The sequence below is a fragment of the Pogona vitticeps genome, chromosome 7 (genome assembly GCF_051106095.1).
Source record: "Pogona vitticeps strain Pit_001003342236 chromosome 7, PviZW2.1, whole genome shotgun sequence".
NCBI lineage: Eukaryota > Metazoa > Chordata > Lepidosauria > Squamata > Agamidae > Pogona > Pogona vitticeps.
In genome coordinates, this window is record NC_135789.1 from 11,535,011 (window position 1) to 11,555,757 (window position 20,747).

The 20,747-nt window shown below is 47.6% G+C and overlaps 1 protein-coding gene across 1 annotated transcript; it reads right to left on the bottom strand.

Annotated features, from left to right (window-relative positions):
• Positions 1–12,676: 12,676 nt before the first annotated feature.
• On the bottom strand, positions 12,677–20,018 carry LOC110072692 (trypsin-3). Its single transcript, XM_072977789.2, has 5 exons — positions 19,881–20,018; positions 17,729–17,894; positions 15,978–16,119; positions 15,184–15,450; positions 12,677–13,076 (listed from the first exon to the last, which is right to left on the bottom strand). Exons 1-5 carry the CDS (start codon positions 19,888–19,890, stop codon positions 12,927–12,929), a joined length of 735 nt encoding a protein of 244 aa, XP_072833890.2. The 5' UTR covers positions 19,891–20,018; the 3' UTR covers positions 12,677–12,926.
• Between the last annotated feature and the right edge of the window lie 729 nt (positions 20,019–20,747).

The window sequence follows — 20,747 nt, forward strand, 5'->3', positions numbered from 1 at the left end:
GGGAGGGATTTTAAAGACGAGATCCGAGGATTTCAGATGAAAAATCCCGGGAACCGACTGTTCTTGACGGAATCATGTTTGCCTCTCCCTTGTTCTCTCCCACGGAGAGAGCTTCAGGCCCACAAAGGATTTAAAATAGCATGACGCACTGCGAAAAAAACATCATCCTGGAACCAGCTAATTTGGTCCTGGGTGAGTGAAGGGCTTGACGTCTTAAGAACAGCATTAATGTAGAAGCCTCAAAATTAGTCCATCCAGAGAACAATGGGATTTAAATTGCATGTAAAGGTACGTCAGGATCGCTTTCGCTTTCTTTCCCCTCGGCAGAAGTCCTGGGGCCATTGATGGTACAGGCAGGCAGAAACCCCACAGGAGAAGCACCTTCAATTTTTGGCTGCCCTCAGCAGACATCCAGCAGCTGAAGCAGCCATGGGAAGGATTTAAAAGCCAAAACAGAAGCAGGGCTCCCCGGGGCCAGTCCTTGCGATGTCACAGAAGCCAGACCGGCAAGGTTTGGAAGGAATGGAGCCTCCGATACACCTGCAACCACGTTCTCGTGGCTTTTGGACCCAGCTCTGAAGACCCAGCTTAGACACAGAACTCAACCACGTTCCTCTCTCCAGCATCCTGAACCCTCAGGTTCCTCTACCTGCCTGCAGCCCCAGTCAGACGTTCGTGGTTCCAGTTTCATGAAACCGCTTTGGGTTTCAGCCCGAACTTTACCAAAGCTTTCCAAGAGGCCAAATCCTGTTCTCAAAATGGGTTCCGCACCTCGGGCAGCTCCTCTAAATGCCAGGCTACAAACCTTTGTGGAGCCATTGTCTCCCACGTGAAATCAAAGCCACCACCTTGCTTTCCTCTCAGTCCAAGTGGGGTGAATAATTGGAGACCTCCCGAGGGCTTCCTGCACCTCCTTTCCACAAACATCGAAACCCATGTGGGCCAAACCGCCCTATCTGAAGAAACCAGAAGCGACCAGAAGAGTCCATGCATGACAAAACATTTATCTTATAAAAGACGGGATTCCGATTGTGTCTCCAGACATGTCTTCCTCCATTCTACCTTTACCTCATGGTTCCCTCAAAAGGAACCTCTTTCTTCTTTCTCAGCGGTCCTCTATTGACTTCTTTTCCACTGGCACTCAGGCACCTGAGTCCGTTCTTAGAAGGAGTGATCCCAACAGGATCAGCTCTGATCAGCATAGATTAATTCATATCAGACCAACATGATTTCCAGCCATGACTGCCTCCACCCAACCCTGTGTCTCCTGTTCACTATCTAATGTGCCAAAAAAAACCTGTCACAATGACCTTAGATCCTATCATCGTGGCTGTCTATTTAGTTTAAATGGTGACGCTGTTTACACAGAGAGATAAAGAGAGAAGTCATAAAATCACAAACAAATGTTACCTGTGGTCAAGTCGGCACTGTCCTACAGAGACCCTAACAGGACTTTCCAGATAAGTGTGATATTTTAAGGAGTGGTTTTATCCAGTGAGTTTATTTCTTTCTTTATTTAAAATATATTTTGCCCCGCTTTTCTCCTTAAAAAGGAGCCAAGGCGGCTTACATCATTACAAGACAATATTTAAAGCTGAAAGCAATGAGTATACAAAGTTGGTTTTAGATCATTAAAAGATGATATTTAAAACTAACAACATTAAGTATACTAAAAGGGATCAAACGAAGACCATACTTAAAAAAAAAAAGTAAATACTGTATAAGCAACGCCAAAACACATTCAAAGCAGTAAGGTACATTTAAAGACCCCAACCAGGCAGTCAATCACTCAGGGAGAATTTTACTGAAGAGAAATGTGTATTTGCCTGCTTGCAGAAGGAGAGCCAAGATGGGACCAGCCGTGACCTCCAGTGGGAGGAAGTTCCACAGTCTGGGAGCAGCTGCCGAGGAACGAGGTTGGCCAGCGAGGATGTGGCTGAGAGATTTCTGCATCAAAAGCAAAAAGTGAAAAGGGAGTGTCACCTTTTTTCTCCCTGTCCTTTTTTGCTCTCTGTTTAACTCTTCTGCTCTTCTCTTCTGCTCTCACACGCCCTCACCGTCTTAGAGAAACCCACCACACATGTATGCACGCACCCTGGGCTGGAGCGTTTTGCTTGGCCTAAAAAAAAGAACCACCTCGCCCGGCAGAAGAACTGGGCCATGGCCACGATCTGAAACGCACTGTCGGAAGCCAATGGTAGAGCCGGCCCGATCCGCCTGGCCCTGGGGGTTCCTTGCACACCCATCTCCGGGACACGATGCAGCCTGAAACAAGTGTGGCCAACTGAGGCGCCGGTTTGGGGAAAGATCCCGAACGCAGGTCCTGCTCACGTCCCCAAGAACAGCTTAGCCTGAGAGAGAGAGAGAGATGCTTTCCGGCAGGGTTGGGCCGTGGCACAGAATACTGTACCAACACGATCCGCCATAGCTTGTGCCTGCAGCCGACATGCCAGCCAACGGGATGGGCTCCTTTGCCATCTCAGAAGGTCTTATCGCTCACATGCCGAGAAAACGTTCTCATTATCCATCTTGGGGGGGGGGGAGTCTGGAAGGGGGAGAGGAGAGCGGTTCCAGCAGGGCGAAATGGAATCAAACCGTGCATACTCCGATTATGGGCTGCATTTGAGCAATTAAACGACAGTGCAGCAGAAGTGGCTTGCGGGGCGAAACCAGAAGCAGGGTGAATTTGGGAGGTATTTGTTCTGCTTGGCTTTGTGAGGAACCAGGAGAGGGAAATCTCTCTCTCTCTCTCTCTCTCTCTCTTTTTTCTTCAAAATATTACATTAATAGCATTTTCTCTCTCCAATCCTACATAATAGGACAACTAAAGAGATGAAAACAAGAAAAATTTAAATCAGAACATAAAATACGGAATACATAGAATCCTAGAAAAGGGAAGTTGGAAGGGGCCTTCAAGGCCATCCAGTCCAACCCCCTGCTCAAGGCTGGAATACAATCAAAGCAGATGTGCCAGGGGATGATCTAAGATTTTCTCAAATGCCTCCAGTGTTGGAGCCGTCACCAACTTCCGAGGTCACAGGTTCCACTCCATCCCATGCTCCCCACCACCTTCAGGACTAATTAACTTTTTTTAAAATTTAGTTCTGAACACCACATGTCAAGAAGGATGCAGAGAAATTCAGAGGAGAGAAACCAGGAGGATCCGGGAGCTGGAAACCAAGCCCTAGGAGGAGGAAAGACGGAAAGAACTAGGCCTGTTTAGCCTTGAAAAAAACAAGACAAAGGAGTGATATGCTAACATTTTTTCAAATACTTGAAAAATAGCCATACAGATCTGTTCTCAGTCATCCCAGAGTGCAGGACACGCAACCATGGGCTCAAGCAACAGGAAGCCAGATTTCGGCTGAATATCAGGGAAAACTTCCTAACTGTTAGAGCAGTACAACAAGGAAACCGATGACCTCAGGTGGAGGTGGTGAGTGCTCCAGTGAAGGAGGCCTTCAAGAGAAAGGTAGACAACCATCTGTCAGATCTGCTTGGATTTGGAGTCTTGCACTGAGTAGCGGGTTGGACTGGATGGCCTTTGAGGCCCCTTCCCACACGGTTATTCTATAATTTTTTTAAAAAATCTGCCCTGAAAAAACACTGGCTTCTTTCTACCAAGGCTTTTAAAAATGGATTTTAAAAATCTGATTGTTAAAGGAGGTGTTCATTTATTTTATGGAGCTTCGGGAGCCCTGCCAGCCAGGAGAGATAAATAAATGTAAACGCTGGTGCCAATAATAAGAGCAGCTAGGGATGCAGGAAGCAATTCAGACTGTCAGAGCATGGATGGCCTTGAAATGTGGAAGGCAGAAGTAATACAAGCTTCCACGAGGAGAAGCAGTCTCCCCTCCTGTGTCTGAGGTTTCCACTTAGGGTGGCCACGTGTCCTATTTTCTACAGAACTGTCCTCTGTTTGAGTGGCAGTTCTGTTTAGGAAGGAGTCCTCGGTTTGAGGCACCATCTGGTCCAGATTTAAAGAGTGGGAATCCTAAGGAGGAGGGAGACCAGGGACCATTTAGCCCATCACCCACATTGGGTAGCAGACACAGTAACAGGTACTGTATATCCAGGTCACCAGGCCACAGCCCCCCCCTATTAAGGAGAGAAATATTTTATTTCTGTTTAAAATGCAAAAAAAAAAAAAAGATTCCTAATTATGAACCCATGTAGGTAAATAAGCACACCTATTTTAGGTGTCATCTTTTGTGCTTATTTTTCAGAAACAGCTTCTCTTGTTTGGGAATGGGTAAGGGATTGTCCTGTTCCCATTCCATCGGGAATGGAACTCCTGACACAGCTGACGTACAGACACTCACCAAAGAGAAGAGTTTCAAGTTCCCCGGATGGTCCACCCCTTTCTCATTATCTGGCACCGAAGGCCTCAGTGACTCACTCCGAGACATTTGTAGGAGAAAGAACAATTTTTTTTTGTTACTTACAGATGCGAGCAGATCAACAGCGAAATGAACAACAAGCGGACTGCTTCCGACAGATGAACGAGAGCAAAAGGAAATTCTGCCACCAATTCAAAACTCTGCAACATTTTTATATGGGCAAAAACTTCAGTGAAAGGAAGCCAGAGATGGGGATGAATTCCCTTGGACCCACTATCCCTGTATTACTCCCGAGGAAGACCTCAAGGAGATGGAATGGATCATCATGACACAAATCTGCCAGAGGAAGCCATCCATTACTGGGCTGCCCAACTGTGCACGGAGGTAGCCCCATGAGCAGTGTCCTATTATGCACACACAGTGCTTATTAATTAATTATCCAAAACCAGGCCACGAGGGAGAGGAGAAGCCATCCTTCACAGAGACAGGTCTCCGCTTCGAGACAGCCTTTCATTCTGCAAAGCCTGTCCTCCTAATTACGACAGAGATCATCACCGCGTTTCAATGTCTGTAATGTTGGCCTTCGCTGGGAAGGTGATCAGGCAGCAAGGGGGGGGGCAAAGGTTTCCTTCCTCACCCCTTTTCCCTCTTGATTTGCAAACCCTCCTCTCCAGGGATGTATTAAAAAAGCAGCAGGAGAATTTCCGAAAAGAAGCTGCATCCTCCATTCAAGGATTCCCAGGCAGAATCCGAAGGGTGGGTTCTAACCTATAAAGACCTCTAAATGGCTTTAGGACTCCAGTCAGCATCCAGTGTTTGCACCCAGGTAGGGCCAAGGGGCTGGAGAGGCGACGTCCCTTAGCACATGGGCGGTCTTCTCGCTTTTTCCTCCCTTTTCCCCTTTGGGTACCTCATGACAATTTCGGACTGAACGCGGATGTGTGACTGCGATATGGCCGACTGATGCCCTTGTTCGGGCTTTGAGTCAAGTAGCATTAGGAGCTCTACCCTCTCCCCCCCCCCGTCCCCCTTATTTCCTACTTCTTTTTATTATGATTTTTTCACTGTCTGCTGCTTTCCTTTCTTTCCAAATGCCGTTTTTTAATTCTAACTGGATGCAGGCACCCACGGATGCTCCAGACCTCCACCGAGACAGGTAGAACAGAGCTGTAGAGGAGCATCTCAGATTGAGGCCAGCCAGCCCAGGCTTTGGGGAGGCGGAGGGGACCCCTTTCCCCAATAAATGTCTTCTCCCCTCCCCACCTGCTTTTTACTACTTGGGGAGGCTTGACAAGGGCCGCAGACGTTCTGTGCTTCTAAATGGACAGAAGTCATCCTTGCCTGATTTTTCTCCCTGAGACACATAAATATTTGAACCGTCTGGAGAACAGATCTGTTCCAACCACCTCCAAATCAGGTTGGGGGGGGGGTTCGTCCCTTGTTGTACCGCATTTACAAATTGGGTCAAAGAATGTTTGTGTGCCCCAATACAAAACTCCCTCCTCCACTTTCTCTTTCTCCGTCTGAGGAAACCTCTTCAGTTAATCGCGTAATCCCTGAGTGGAAAAGAATATTCTGCTGGGTACAAATTTCTCCCGGTCCTGCAGGCACCAGAAGACGGCCACTGCCCCCCAGATCAGATTCCGGGCTCATCAAGGGTCCCGGTCTGGCAAGTTTCTGGGGTTTTGCAGACCCCAAAATCGGCATCCCTGTCTTGCCCTTCATTTGTTTCCCAGAATATTACCAGATTAGCCCTCCTGGCTGAAGCTAAAATAGTAATAATTCATCAGCCAAAAATTAAAAATGTTACAGTGGGGGGAGACCTTTGTCAGATCAATGTCACCAATCTGTCTTCCTTTTCAGGAAGATTAGGTCTATCAGCATTGAGATCCAGGTCATCTGCAAATGACTTTTTAAAAAAAAATTGGCTGGGGTTTCAGCAGCAAAAGGCACTGATAGGTTTAAACCCCGAGAGAAGACTTGGCGTGGAAGTCCCCCCCCCCAATCCCGAACCAAATGTCGATTTTGCAGAGAGAGCCCCGGGCCGGTCCTGTGATGATGGTGCAGCAAACCTAGCCCCCTGCCTGCCCAAATGGCCTCCCCCTGATGTGACAGAGGAGGGGTAAAGAAGTCCCTTCTTTCCGAGGGCCGAGGGGCACGGCTGGGCCACATCTCTCTTCCTGGACCTGCCACTGCAAAACCTTCCAGCAGGAAGGCTGAGTGAAATCTTCCCTGACAGAAAGATGGGCGTGGGTGGCCAGGGGGCCTATTTTTATCTCGAGCCGCACCAGGGTTGCAGGCGGGAACGGCTGGCTCCTTTTCTTCGCCCCCTCCTTTCTTCCCTTCCCGAACCCCACACGACCTACAAAGTTAAACTCAAGCAGCCGTCGGCAAAGTTCACCAGAGGCTCCTTTTCCAATTAAAAGCTGAAAGAGTTGCAAAGGGGTAGAAAGGAACTGAGCCGGGCTGGTAAAAAAAAAAAAAAAACACAGCGCTCTCCCATCTCATTTTCATCCTTGTGACCTCCGAGCTGCAGTGATATAGCGCTAGACTCTGGAATTAGCGAACCCGCAGTGAATATACCACCCTAGTTTCAGGGTGACAGGAGGGCTCTTTCATTTAGGGCGCCACTCCACTGAATTGAATTGGGAACTAGTTTGGGTTTTTTGAAATCGATTCAACATCATGTTTTTTTTGTGTATGTGTTTGTGTGTCGGTTATGGAACAACTTTGAGTCTGGTTAAAAGCACTGTGATACATTCGCCAGCTTGATTTTCCCAGTTTTTCCTCTGTACAGGGAAATTAATTCTTCCCCTCAGCCGTACTTTGTGCCTTTCTTGAGGTGGAGCTTGCCTGCTCCTGAGGCAGCTGATGAGGGACTCAGCAGCTTTCATTCAGCAAAGCCACCATCATCAGCCCACAACGCAGCTCACAACTAGTGCGACAGCCATTTCCTCTGTCCTTTATTAATTGCCATGCCTGGTCTAAATTGTACGGTTTAAAAAACATTTATTTACCCTGTACCTCCCTCTCAGAGCTACATTAAATCCCATTAAACTCCATGCGCTAATTGACCTCATGGACAGTTGCAAAATTAGAAAAGACGTTTATGATTTAAGCAGAAGGACCCTGTGACTTGGGCAAACGGGGAGGATCACCACCAGGGGCCCTGGGTGTGCCGGCTGCCGGAGTCTGCTGCCCAGGGGCTGATCAGAGTGGATGATGGAAACCCTCCAGGTCCCTCCCCCTTCCTTAAAAAGAGGACCTCCGGCCAAGTTAGCTTCAGAGGATGAAGTTGGGACCCATTGGGTAAGGTAGCTCTCAGATGAGTTTGTGTAATGAAAGCACAAAAACCCAACGTTGCAAAATGGTGTTGTGTACCCTCAATGCTGAAGCTAGGAACAGACACACAAAATACACACACACACACACACACACACACACACACACACACACACACACACACACACACACACACACACACACACACACACACACACACACACACACACACACACACACACACACACACACACACACACACACACACACACACACACACGGAAATATGATTCTGTGTCGGTCAGAAGGACTCAGCTGGATGGGAACTGGTGCCCTGGTGTTCTAGTCCGAGTCCCTCTGGAACATGTTGTGCATAGGAGAAATAGCATCCTCCCATCCATGTCTCCTAGCAACTGGCACTGATTGTTGCTCTGAAAGTACCGCAAAGATCTCATCCTGAGGACTAGTCGTCATTGATCGCCTTCTTGTTAGACCTTTTTCGAAGCCATTCGGTTTGGGGGCCGATCCACAGTCTCTGGGAGTGAGAGCTGCTCCAGACACTCTCATTGCCTGGACGGCCACTTGGTTCTATGCTAAACGTGCAGGGAGGGGAGACCTGCAATGCTGTAGGACACGAGGAAACCCACTGGCAACATGGAGAGGTGCTTAGCAACGCTCTCTCCTCCTTCCTGAAGGCTGTGATTTCAACCGTCTGAATGGTGGCGGTGGCTGCTTGCAGGAGACACAGAGGCAAACCGAGATACAGTAGAATATTAGAATCCTAGAATCATGGAGTCGCAAGGGACCTCGAAGGCCATCCAGTCTAACCCCCTGCTCAAGGCGGGGATCCATCAAAGCAGATCTCATAGGGGGTTGTCTAAATTTCCTCTTGAAAGTCTCTTGTGCTGGCACGCTCACCACCTCCTGAAGTCACCGGTTCTGTTGTGGAACTGCTCTAACAGTTAAGGGGTTTTTCCCCCTGATATCCAGCTGAAATACAGACGTGCCCCACTGGACGATTACCCCGTTTAACAACGAATCCGCTTAACGTTGAAGTTTTTGCAATCGCAAAAGCGACCGCAAAACGATGTTTAGATTGGGTTTTTTCGCTTCACGTTGATCGGTTACCTGTTTCGGGAACCGATTTTCCGCTTTACAATGATCAGCAAACAGCTGATCGTTGGGTTTCAAAATGGCCGCCAGCTTTCAAAATGGCCCCCCACTGTTTTCTAGGACGGATTCCTCGCTATACAGGCACCGAAAATGGCCGCCGTATGGAGGATCTTCGCTGGACGAGCAGGTATTCAGCCCATTGGAACGCATTGAACGGTTTTAAATGCGTTTCCATGGGTTTTTAAATTTCATTTGACGATGTTTTCGCTCTACAGTGATTTCGCTGGAACGAATTAACATCATCAAGCGAGGCACCACTGTATGGATATCAGGAAAAAATATCAGGAAATTTGTGTCGTTTGACCCCATTATTATGCATCCTGCACTCTGGGATGATTGAGAACAGATCTTGCCCCTCCTTTTCTCAAAGCTAAACAGGCCCACTTCTTTCAAGTCTTCCCTCAGAGAGCTTGGTTTCCAGCCCCCCCCCCCCCGATCCTCCTTGTTGCCCTCTAAGTTTGCTCCAGTTTGTTGGCAATCTTTCTTCAAGTGTGGTTCCAGAACAAGATGAGGCCTGACCAGTGCCGAAAAGAGGAGAACTGGTACCTCGTGGGATTTGGAGACTAGATTTTTGTAAGTAAAGGTCATGGGACCACCGTGTGTGGTCCACCCCTAGTTTAGCGACACAACAGATTTCAATAAACCACATCATGGCTTGTTGTGATGTGCGCATGCAGACACTTGGGGGGTGGGGGGGGGAAAAGGGAAAATGCAGTAATGCTCAACCCAGAAGAGATGAGACAGATATGTTCCAGAAGGATGGAACCTGGAGCAAGCAGCCTTTTGAAACCACTAAAAGTGTGCCAAACTGGTTTTAAATGACATTTCTCAGAATTTCCCTGAAAACTAGTCGCTTGCTTGAGGAAATCACAAACTGACAGATTTCTAGAAATGACAGCTTTTTCACCCAAGCAAACGAGTTGTTATTGAGATCGTTAACGTAATTTTGGGCCAACCTCGACTCTAGAATGAAAGGAAACCCAAAGAAGAATGTTGTATTTTAGCTGCGAAAGAGGGTGTCCCATCGGATGAGAACTCGGGATCCCCCAAAGGAATGGCTGAGCGATAAAGAGATTTGAAACCAGATGGAACCAGGGGCTTCCCCATACAGCGAGGATCGATGGAACTCCCTGCCACAGGATTTGGTGATGCCCACAGTAGACCAGAATTACTGCTAGACAAGTAATGGCAAGTGGAAGGCTGCAGGAGAAGAGGAAGACCCAACAGGAGGAGACGGATCGCCTCAGTCTGCAAGGTCTAAGCAAGGTGGCTAATAACAGGACCTTTTGGATGTCACTCATTCATAAGGTCTCCGTAAGTTGGAAGCAGCTTGGAAAGACTCCCCTGTGTTTTTCAGACAACAGATTCCAGAATCTTGCCCAGCCAGAATGGGATTCTGGGAGCTGTAATCTAGGATGTGGGGGTGGGGGGATGGATTCTTCCTCAACTCTTCCAGCTGTAGCTGTCTAAAGAAGGATGATATGAATTTATGGAGACAGAGGTGCTGGGGAACACACACATACAGAGGAGATCTTTCGATCTCACGCCTGGCTTATTAGTTTCCCACACATGCCTAGTTCACTGCCACAGGAAAAAGCATGTTGCATTAAATGGACCTTTAATGTAACCCTCCGTGATTTTACTTACCCTACATGGCCAGTGGGGCAATGAATCCGCTCCGGGTTTTGCTCCAGACTTGAAAGGAGCCATCCCAGCTGCTGAACCCTCTCCCTCAAACAGGTTTGCCGCCTTAAAGGGTTCCTTTAAGATTCAGATGGAAACTCGGAGCGGATCTACTGCCAGGCAGATGCCAGAATGGGATGAGGAAGACAAGGTCCAACCAGTTCAGGCTGTTTGGCTTCATGGGGAACAGGGGGAGTACCAAGCCGCCGCCACCCCAAGTCAGGGGAATGGAAGAGGCAAGGAGAATTAGCAGTGACAGCTCTCCAGAAAGTATTTTTAGACACTGACAGAAGAGATTAAATGCTTCATTCTTCTCCCTGGATGGATTTAGGACTTCTTGTCCTGTGGTCTGAATTCAAATGACAGTTAATTTGCAATTTCCACACACTTGGGTTCTGCTTGGTGTTATATAACTCTTTCCCTACGTGGTGGCCGGGGCGGGCCTTTCCCAGGAGCAAATTCATGGGAGATCACCCACCTCCCACCCTTCCAGTCTAGAAAAACAGGACCGGAAAATTACTGGAACATTAAAATTAGAGAAACAGAGAGAGATTCCGAGAGAATGAGATACATATCGTTTGGAAGTCACTTTCTATAAGAAATCCTTCCCATACTGGCTAGTGCATGACTCCTCCTTGTTTTCAAATTTCTTACCAAACTACAAAACAAAATCTTGGCAGTAGGGATATGAACCTAGCCTAGGGGTGGAATCAGGGTCAAAATGTCTTTTAAAATGCTAGAAAAGGCCCTTAGGCAGAAAAGCTTTAAGAAGTAGCAAGAATAATTTACTGCCTTCTTTTTCACTCCCCGGTAAAAATGAAAACAGAAACTTATTATAGGGAATAGCGTGATATGGAACTGATTGCTTTCAAAGATGGTGCACGTACATGCACACCCCTCAATTCCATTTTTGCTACTTAGAGAACCCCTCATGCTCTCCTTGCAGCAACGTAAATCAAGCCGGAATGGAAGATGGGGGCCAACCAAGCATCGCCTAGAAAACTTTGTGGCCTAGTGAGGATTTGAACTCTTACCTCCCAGACCAAAGTTCAGATTTTGGAATTTATTTGTGTGTGTGTGTGGAATCAACAACAGCTCCCAGAATCTTACAGTTGACATGGCTAGAGTCTGTTCCTAAGAACGAACATCTCCATGTATTCCTGCCTTGACCAGGGGGTTTAGACTGGATGGCCTTAGAGGCCCCTTCCAACTTCATTATTCTATTATGCTTTGGCTGAGTATCTTTGATGCACCTCACTAGACTTTTGAAGAGGTCAGAGATCACACTGTTATGGATCACTTTCTCTGCAGATGAACACATACTTAATTCAGATCAGGACTGAAGGAATCAGAACAGGTCCTTCAAAGCAAAAATATGCCACTGGAGACCATCGGATGCTGCTTTCAATTACTCTGCATGGAGCTGAAAGCTGCAGAAAGCTGATTTTTTTAATGGACTCGTTTGAAATGTGGTGTTGGACAACAGCTTCACAGATACTGCGGGCCACCAGAAAGAGAAATAATTGGGTTCTAGGTCGAACAAAGGATGAACTTTCACCAGATGCTATACTGAGGATGCCAACTAGGCTTATTATTAAAAGCACGACTCATGGGAAAAGACCATAATGCTGAGACAAGTGGAAGGCAGCAGGAAAAGAGGAAATATGAAGGTGAGAGGTGGATCGACTCCATAAAGAAACCACAGTCTTGTGTTTGCAAGACCCAAGCAGAGGCTGTTTATAACAGGACCTATGGGAGGTAATGGGGATGCAAGTGGTGGCATTTGACCTCAAATCGTTAGTGTTCAGCCATCCCACCCACCCCTAATTAGTTCAGCTCTCATTAGGCCTACATACCAGCAAATGCTTAACAACCCGTTCCCCTTTCCCTTCCTTGCGCTCCTGTTCTCCTTTTTTTACAGGCTCAGGAACTGAGGCACGTTGCTCCTGAATCGATACATACCTCGCAGCAACCCAGGGGAGAGGCACGGAGAGGCAGCAGCTCATAGAGCTCAGTGGGTTGGAGCACCTGGCAGCTAAGTCAGGAGTTCGAATGTCCACCATGCTTCCGGGAAAGCGGGCAAACAAGATCCACTGGGGCATGGGAGGCTAATGGATCCCCCTGCTTTACCCTGGCTTCGGAACGTTACCTGATAAGCGACACTGGGATATCACTTCTGCGTACTTTAGGCCTATAAAACACCCTAATTCAACATGGAGGCCTAATAAAATACGGAGAGGTCGAGATTAGCTTGAGAGGTATCGGAGACACAGCCGAGACCGCGATGGGCTGAACGTCACCCGCCGGCTGCACGTTGCCCACCCCTGCTTTCGACCCTCCCCACCAGTTAAAGAAATATTTCCATCACAACCAAAGAAGCCCATTTTGATGATAAGATGATCCGAAAATGTTTATTGGACCAGCAGGTGCCAAGAAATAAGCAGGCCCTCAGTTCTCCAGGATGGCCTTGTAAATCCACCTCTGAAAGTTGGCCACCGCCGTGTAGACGCCCGGGTACTTGGGGCTGGCACAGCTGTGGCCCCAGGAGACGATCCCGAAAACACGTCCGTCGCAGACGAGCGGCCCCCCAGAGTCACCCTGGGGAGAGAAGGGGGCAAAAACGCAGCGGGTGAGGCCGAGGCAAAAGAAGTGCTGAAATAGTTGCTAACGTGGTGCTGTTTTGCTTTGCTTTTTTAAAACTCATGGTTGAATTAGTCTTTTTTTTCTTTTAGAAACACAACAAGTCAACACGAGACAGGCCCTCTCCGTTAACAAAAAGATGGCAGAGAAACATGTTGACGTATTGAAACGAAGAAGCAAAAACGGGGGACGTCGTGTTGACAATTTTCCTTACCTCTGTATCTTGCATTTGTGGTGCTGACCCACGGGAAGGCAGGCAGGGGCCAGCTTGGCAAGGGCGCGGGGGCAAACGAAGGGAAGGTTGGGCAGCTTCAGGGGGTCAGTGGGGTGATTTTTCTGCCCTTGGAACTCAAGAATGCTCCCAAATGATAAGAACACAAACAGAAGTGGCCAGAAAATCTCCTCCTGCTTAAAAAAAAAAAAACCAACTCCATGTTTTTAGTGTTGTTGACCAGCATGGGCTTGGTCTCTGGGCTATTCCAAAGGTCAATGAATGCTCTCGGAAGCTTCCCAGATTTTGCTGGAGAAATGTTTTTAAAAGGGAACTCCGAGGCACAAGGAGGTGCAAGAGGGCCATGTGTGACCGCAAGGCCCTGATTTGCCCATCCCTGAACCACATCTTGATGGGAACACGTCATCTTCCAATTAGCCTGTATCCCTTTTGAGTCTCTTGCCAACTAAGCCTGGTTCATCTTGCAAAGACAAACCAAGTCCATTCAATGCAAGAGGCACAGGTGAGTCAAATTCTTTGCTGTGCCAATCAGATGTCTTCCACTGCTTGAAGGAGCACCTCTTCTAAATACAAGCTAAACTCTCCTTGGAGTTTTACCTGCTAATAAAGCTCAGCACCGTATACTACATGTGGTTGTATCCCCAGGATTTCCAACGAGGAAGCAGGCCTGAACCTCTGAGCTATCCCAGAATCTTAGAGCCACGGGGCTGGAAGGGACCCTGTGGGATCATCCAGTCCAGCCTCTGGCAAGGAGGCATAGTGGGGAATCGAACTCCCACCTTCTGGCTCTGCAACCAGAGACCTAAAACACTGGCCTTCATCTGTAGGGATTCAAACCTGGAACTATTATTGAGCTGAGGTCTTTCCCCTCAATGAAAATGTGATTTTTATTTTTTTATTTTTTTGCCTATCACAGAAGCATATGAAATTGGAATGCAACATACAGGAGGTGTCCTGACTTGAAGATTGGGCCTGTTTCTCATGCCATCGTGCAGCTAATGTCTGAAGGTCTTAAAAGCTTGCATGTACGTGTGTGTTTGTGTGTGTTTGTGTGTGCATTGTTTCATCAGCTAACAAGGCTAGCACCATAAAACTAATTTGGGCACTTATTGTACCAAGATGGATATTTCTGCTCTTTGTAAGCTAAACACCATCTCTTCCAGGTGTGAGGCTGCAACTCCTACCCGTCATCATCCTAGGCTCTGATACGAATCGTGCCCTGGCATCCTTGGAACGGCTGGTCATGGCTGTTGCCCGTCTGTTCCTTCAAGAAGACCCTAAGAGGAAATGCATTTCCCTAGAGCACTGGGGGGGGGGCTACCTGTGACTCCCCCTCCCCCTGCAATCCGCAGGCGGTACAGACTATTTTGGGCAGAGCCTGTAAAAAGTTACTTTTAGGGGGGGGAAGCAACCTACCCTATCCATTCCTAGCCAGCATGGCTGGTAGGAATTTTAAGAGACGTCAGCAGTCCAAACTCGTCCAGTTTTACAATGAGCCTTAGAAGGCCAATGAATCTGAACTCAGGACAGGAAGACTCAGAACTCAAACCAGTTCTGAAGGAACAGAGCAAAGAAGACCCTCACTGGGTTTTAAAAGAAGTATTTTCAGGGGAATATATATTTCCACTGAATAACCCACTTTCCTCCAGTTTGCCTGACACAGCCACCAACCCTGGAGGTGCAGCCTCCCTGTCATCTCCCAATGACCAATCAGAAAATGAAGCACGCTAAATGCAAGATACGGAGGTGAAGCTAAAACAAACAGCACCTGGACAGAAGTGGGATGAAGCAAATCCAGCCTTAAACTGGAAAGCAAGGGGGGGGTGTGTTTACCTGACATGCATCTTTGCCCCCAGTGCTGAACCCAGCGCAGATCATGTTCTTGGTGATGTGCCCGGCGTATGACGAGGAGCCGTTGCACTTCCCTGTCGGGATGATGGGAAGGTGTACGCTGCGCAGGGTGTCCGAGGTGCGCCCCCCGAAGGGGGAGGTGTAGCCCCAGCCGGAGACTTGACAGAAGCGGCCCTCCCTGGCCGTCACTCCTTGTGCGGGGAGGGGGACGATGGAGACAAAGGGGCTGTACGCCACTGGCCTGTGGAGCTGTTTGGAAGCAAGAGAAGTCATGGGGAACAACAGGTGGGCACGGGGGGGGTCCGTCTGCACTCCCAGGTCAAAGCAGCCCCTCGGCTCCAGCCCACCCACAGCTAGGACAGTTACCTCCAAAGAGGGATGGGTTATAATTCTGATGATCATTCCAGCCCCACACATCAGGACGGTGTGAATATTTAGTCCCATCTTGCCTGTCTTTCTGCAAGCAGGCCAAAACCTTTCTCTTCAGGCAAGCTTTCCCTGAGTGACTGGCTGCCTAAATGGGATTTTTAAAATGGATTCTTGTGTCTTGTTGTTTTGAATCTGTTTTAAAAGAGCTCCTGTTGCTCTCCAGTTCATTCCAGTGACTTAAAGGGAAACTACAAGTGTTATAGGTTAGGTGGCTGAAAAATTCGAACCCAACCCGCTTCCGACCTATGAGGCAAAACAGAGCTAGGGCTGATCCTCATTGCCCTCCAAAATGTAAGGGCGTGGTGAGCTCTCCTCTCGCCTTTCCCCCTTCCCCTCGGATTTACTACCTTAACCAGCATGAGGTCTGCATTCTTGGAAGTGGGGTTATAATCCGGGTGGACCACCATGCGAGCCGGTCGGAAAACCTGTTCCGTGCCTTCAAATGCAGAGAGAGAATATTCCCCAGCTACGATCAACATCTGGCTGTTTCTGGAAGGGGTGGGGAGGAGAAAAGCAGGAAAACAGATCATGAAGGGAGAGAGATTTGGGACAGATCCATTTGGGTGGCTTTGTTCGTCCCAGCAAGAATGTTGATCGATATTCTGTGGCATCACACACAGTTCCCTTGCAACTCTCACCATCTTCTCCACCGCATGCATGATACGGCACAGAACCAGCTTAGCAACACCTCAGGCCCTAATAATTGGCAAACCCTGGTCCAAATGGCTGGCAGGATGATCACAGGGCCAGCTCAAGCCAAGCCTAAAATCTTGGGGAATTTTAAAAACTAAAGTAAGTTCACTTTGGCAAACTTTTGCCCTCTCTTCCGCATGTCACAGAATCCTAGAATCAGGGAGTGGGAAGGGGCCTCGAAGGTCATCAAGTCCAACCCCGTTCTTAAGGCAAGGATCCTGACAGACGGTGGTCCAGTTTTCTCTCCAAGGCCTCCAGTGTTGGAGTGCCCACCACCTCCTCCCAAAGTCATGGGTTCCGTTGTCATACTGCTCTAACAGTTAGGAAGTTTTTCCTAATATTCAACCGAAATCTAGCTTCCTGTCGGTTGATCATCCCTATACTCTGATAAGATCAAGAACAGATGCTGCCCCTCCTCTGAATTTGAAAAATGTTTTCCTATCTCCCCTCATACTTCTTTCCGCAAGGCTAAACTTGCCCAGTTCTTTCCCTCTTTCCACACAGGGCTTGATTTGCTCACTATTTACCTAGATCTTAAAATTAACAGTTCCTATTCAAGTCCCCCACATCAGTTCAGAGGCCACTTCAGAGGGCTTCAGAACGGATCCTGATTCACTCCAGAGTGACTCGGGCCTTGGAGCCGCGCTAGAGTGGTCACCCTCTCATTGACGGGCATTGGAAAACCAAAGCAGCTATAACTTTTTTTTAGGTCTTGCACTGAAGTACATGATCATGAGAGAAAAAAGTGATGACATTTGTCCAGTGTTGGACATCCAACTTCAGGGGATGAACCGAGTCCATTTGTAAATTCGCTTTGCTTTTGTCCCAGAAGCAAGTCAAGCAATACATGTCAAGCCAGACTCTCTCCAAATTGTTCCAAAGCGGTGCAATTAATTAATAAATAATTCAGGCTTTGGCTAAAGGTGATGCAAATCCCCATTTGTTTTTAAGAAACCCTCTTTGCTTCCAAAACCTGCAAGTGGCCTGGTGTTGCTATGCTCCTGCCTGCTTTTTCCTCAGAATAACCCTGTGAGGTAGGCCAAGCCAAGAAAGGATGGTTGGCCCCAAGATCCCTCTGGTCACCCAGTGAATTTCTCAGCTCGGCAGACAGATTCAAACGTGGACTTTCTAAGCCTCAAACCCTTTAGCCTAAGAATGGGTGACTTTGACACAGGTCAAAGGTTGCCACTGAGGACTTGTGCAGGGTTACAACACTGGGGAATGTTCTTTTAAAAACTGTTAAAATGAGAGAAAAAGGGGCCTCTCAGCCTTTGGCTGTAGATTTTTTTGTCTTGCCAAGGTGTTAGACTAGATGACCTTCAGGGTCCCTTATATCCATAACAGTGCTGTGATTTGATAGCATAAAGAACCAAATGTCCTGTAGGGCCCAGTCGGTCTTCCTTACCCAGCCCTACAGTGCGCGGCGGTCAAAACCCAGCTCCGACTGATCAGCGCTCCGCCACAGAAGTGGTGGCCTGTCTTCCTCTTCAGAGACACCAAGTACCTGGCGGAGTGGGGCGCCACTACGTAGCCTCCAATAATGCGCTGGGAGTCGGTGGGTGCCTCTCCACCTGGGTAGAGATCGAAATAAAGTGTCATACAAGAATTTTTTAAAAATCTAGAGCGGAGAGACATTCAGCTTGCCAGGTCCAACTCTGTTGCAAAAGTGGGCTTCTTAGGACAAAAACAGATGTTAGCAATGGCCTTTGGTTGGAGGAGGGAATTCCTTAATTAATGAAAGCATCTGAGTGCACAGCAGGAGATTCCCTCAACTCTTGTAATTGGCGAATCAGCTTGCTTTGTTCTATAACTAGTTTGTGGGTCTAAAGCATGGGATTCTGTTGAAGAGTGATTTCTCAAGAAGAGCTGAATTGCGTCTCTCCAACACTAATGGGATGGTAGGCCAGCGATAAGCACCTGTTTCTTCCCACCCACTTTTGTTATGCACAAGCAAGCTGAGTCTGGAAGTTTTAAACTGGTCAGGTACCTCGGCCTGACCTCTATCATCTTTTCATTAGGATCGTTTAGGTGGGGCTTTCGACCCCTTTAAAGAAGAAACTGGGAAACCTGAGTACGCACTTCACACCTAGGAAACCCTGGGACGGGTCTCCATGAGTCAGAAGTGACTTAAAAGTTTCTCATTAAACTCAGGTCTTAAGAGGAGCCCCCATAAGCTCCAGATAATGTTCCTCTCCAGTACAGTCGTGTGCTGTCAAGTTGGCTCTGACTTCTAGCCACCTCTTTCAAGGTTTTCCAGGTAGAGAAGACTCAGAAGTGGTTGATTTCCCTTCCCTTCTTCTGGGGTTGCCCTGCGAAGGTGCCGCTGGCCCAAGGCTACCCAGGCTGGCTCTTCTCCCAGGAGGCATACAGTGGGGGAATCGAACTCCCAACCTCTGGCAATTCACTCACTGGGAATTCTCCCCACTGTTAACGTTTCTTAGTAATACCAGTGGACTTTGTCAAAGCTTCAGATCATCGATTTTCTGAACCACTGGGAGACTATGGGGAGTGCTCATTCCCTCCCCCAAAACTTATTTTCCCCCCAAGCTCTGGGCTTGATCATGATATAGGTGATTTGGAAATACCAAACTTTACAAGCTCAGAGTGTTGTTGTTTTTCCCCTTCCTTAAGGCAAAAGTGGCAAGGTGCTGTTTTTTTTTTCTGTCTCTATTTTTTTAAAACGACACTTGCAGGCATCCAACGGAGAATGGGAATGAGAAGAGAAATATTAGTTTCACGCCTGGGATAATACACGTGGCTGTCTTTAAAAAGGGTGGGGGACAGAGTCTGCCATCCAGAGCAGAGGTGTGAAGGATGATTTCCAAATTTGTGATTCCCCGAAAAAGGAAAGAGATTTCCCTCCAAACACACAAACTGGATTCATGTTACTCTTCTATAAGGACGCCTGCGGTTTTACTGCTTTGCTTTCAAATTCCTGGTTTTTATTTTGTTGGTGTGATTTTATGTTGCCAGTCTGGAGAGAAAGATGGTACAAAAACACATCGTCTTGAATGAATAATAGATGGGGTTGAAAGTGGCCTTATTCCTGAATCTGGCCACTTGGGTATCACATCCTGCTCTGGCCAGCTTCCACCTAATGATTACACTCCTAATGGATCTTAATTGGCCAACTGAGACCAATCCATCCCTAAATATTTTGCAAACGGCATCACACGAGTGATCCTTCACAATAGTCTGTTGCTGATGGAAAAATCCATTTCCCCTCCACTTCAGGTGAGGACTGCTCCTAAACTGGGCCATATGTAAACATTATAGATGACCCATCACCAGATCCTCAGGTGCTGATCATGTGTGATTGTCACATGCTTTTGAAGCATCATTTTGGGATGCATTCCTCATTTTGAATACAAAAGCAATGACTATTGACGTGAGAAATCTAACGTGTTCTTTCCTGGCTCTGATCTAAGTAGTGCACAGATCCTTCTTCAACAGCAAGAACCTTCTGGAAATACCACTCCAAGAATCCCAGCCTGGACGACAGAGGGCAGTTCTCTCTTATCCCCATAACCAGCCACCCTACGCCGATGCTCTCTTACCTGGCCGCATTGAGATGCTTTCGTGGCTGGTGAAGGAAGATCCGGGGTCCACATCACTCCTGGAGTCAAACTTGAGGCCACCAGCTCTGGGACTGACCCCTGCAAACAGACACAGCCCTTGAAGCAGTTCCTGGGTCTCTTAAATGGTCATCTTTCCCTCTTTTAGAGATTCCCAGTAATTTAACCTTGGCTTCTGTCAGCCCCCTCGGCCTCCCAGTCTCCTCATGGATTTTGCTTTCCCGTGTTGGAAGTGGAACGTGTGCCTTTTGCTGCATAATTCTGTCCTTTCCCCTCGTGTAGAGCTTTCTGGTTTTGCTCTCTGCCTTAATAAAACCCAATTTTGAGAAAATAAAATGCCATTTTCGTGTGTGTCCCTAGCAGCTCTCGCAGAGCATGGAAGGCTAAAGTTGCAGGTAATTTAGTTACCTGAAACAGGTAATGAGGGCATAATATGTACAATTATGCAACAGATGGGAACAAAGCTACTTTATTAACATAAACAAGTAGCATCTTGTTATTTTTTAAAAATTACTTTTTAGGAACATTTGCAATTATTTTTTTTACAACAACATTTTCAATTTATGATAATTTTGGTATCAGTCCTCCCTGCTTTTGCTGCTTTTGTGACTTCCTCTTTGCCTCGGCTGCCACACTAGACGCTGTTCCAAGTTCTCCATACAGAGCACATTACCATAGTCTCTCGAGACTGAAGGATGCCTATCTAGTGGTATCAGTCCTGAAGTGCTTCTAATTTAAGGAATGGGAAGTAACTGAATGCCAACATGGAAGGCAAGAGGCAGCTTTTCAAAAACTTTGCAACGAGTTTGTACCCTTCCAAAACTTTGCAAGAGGCTGTTACTCACCCAT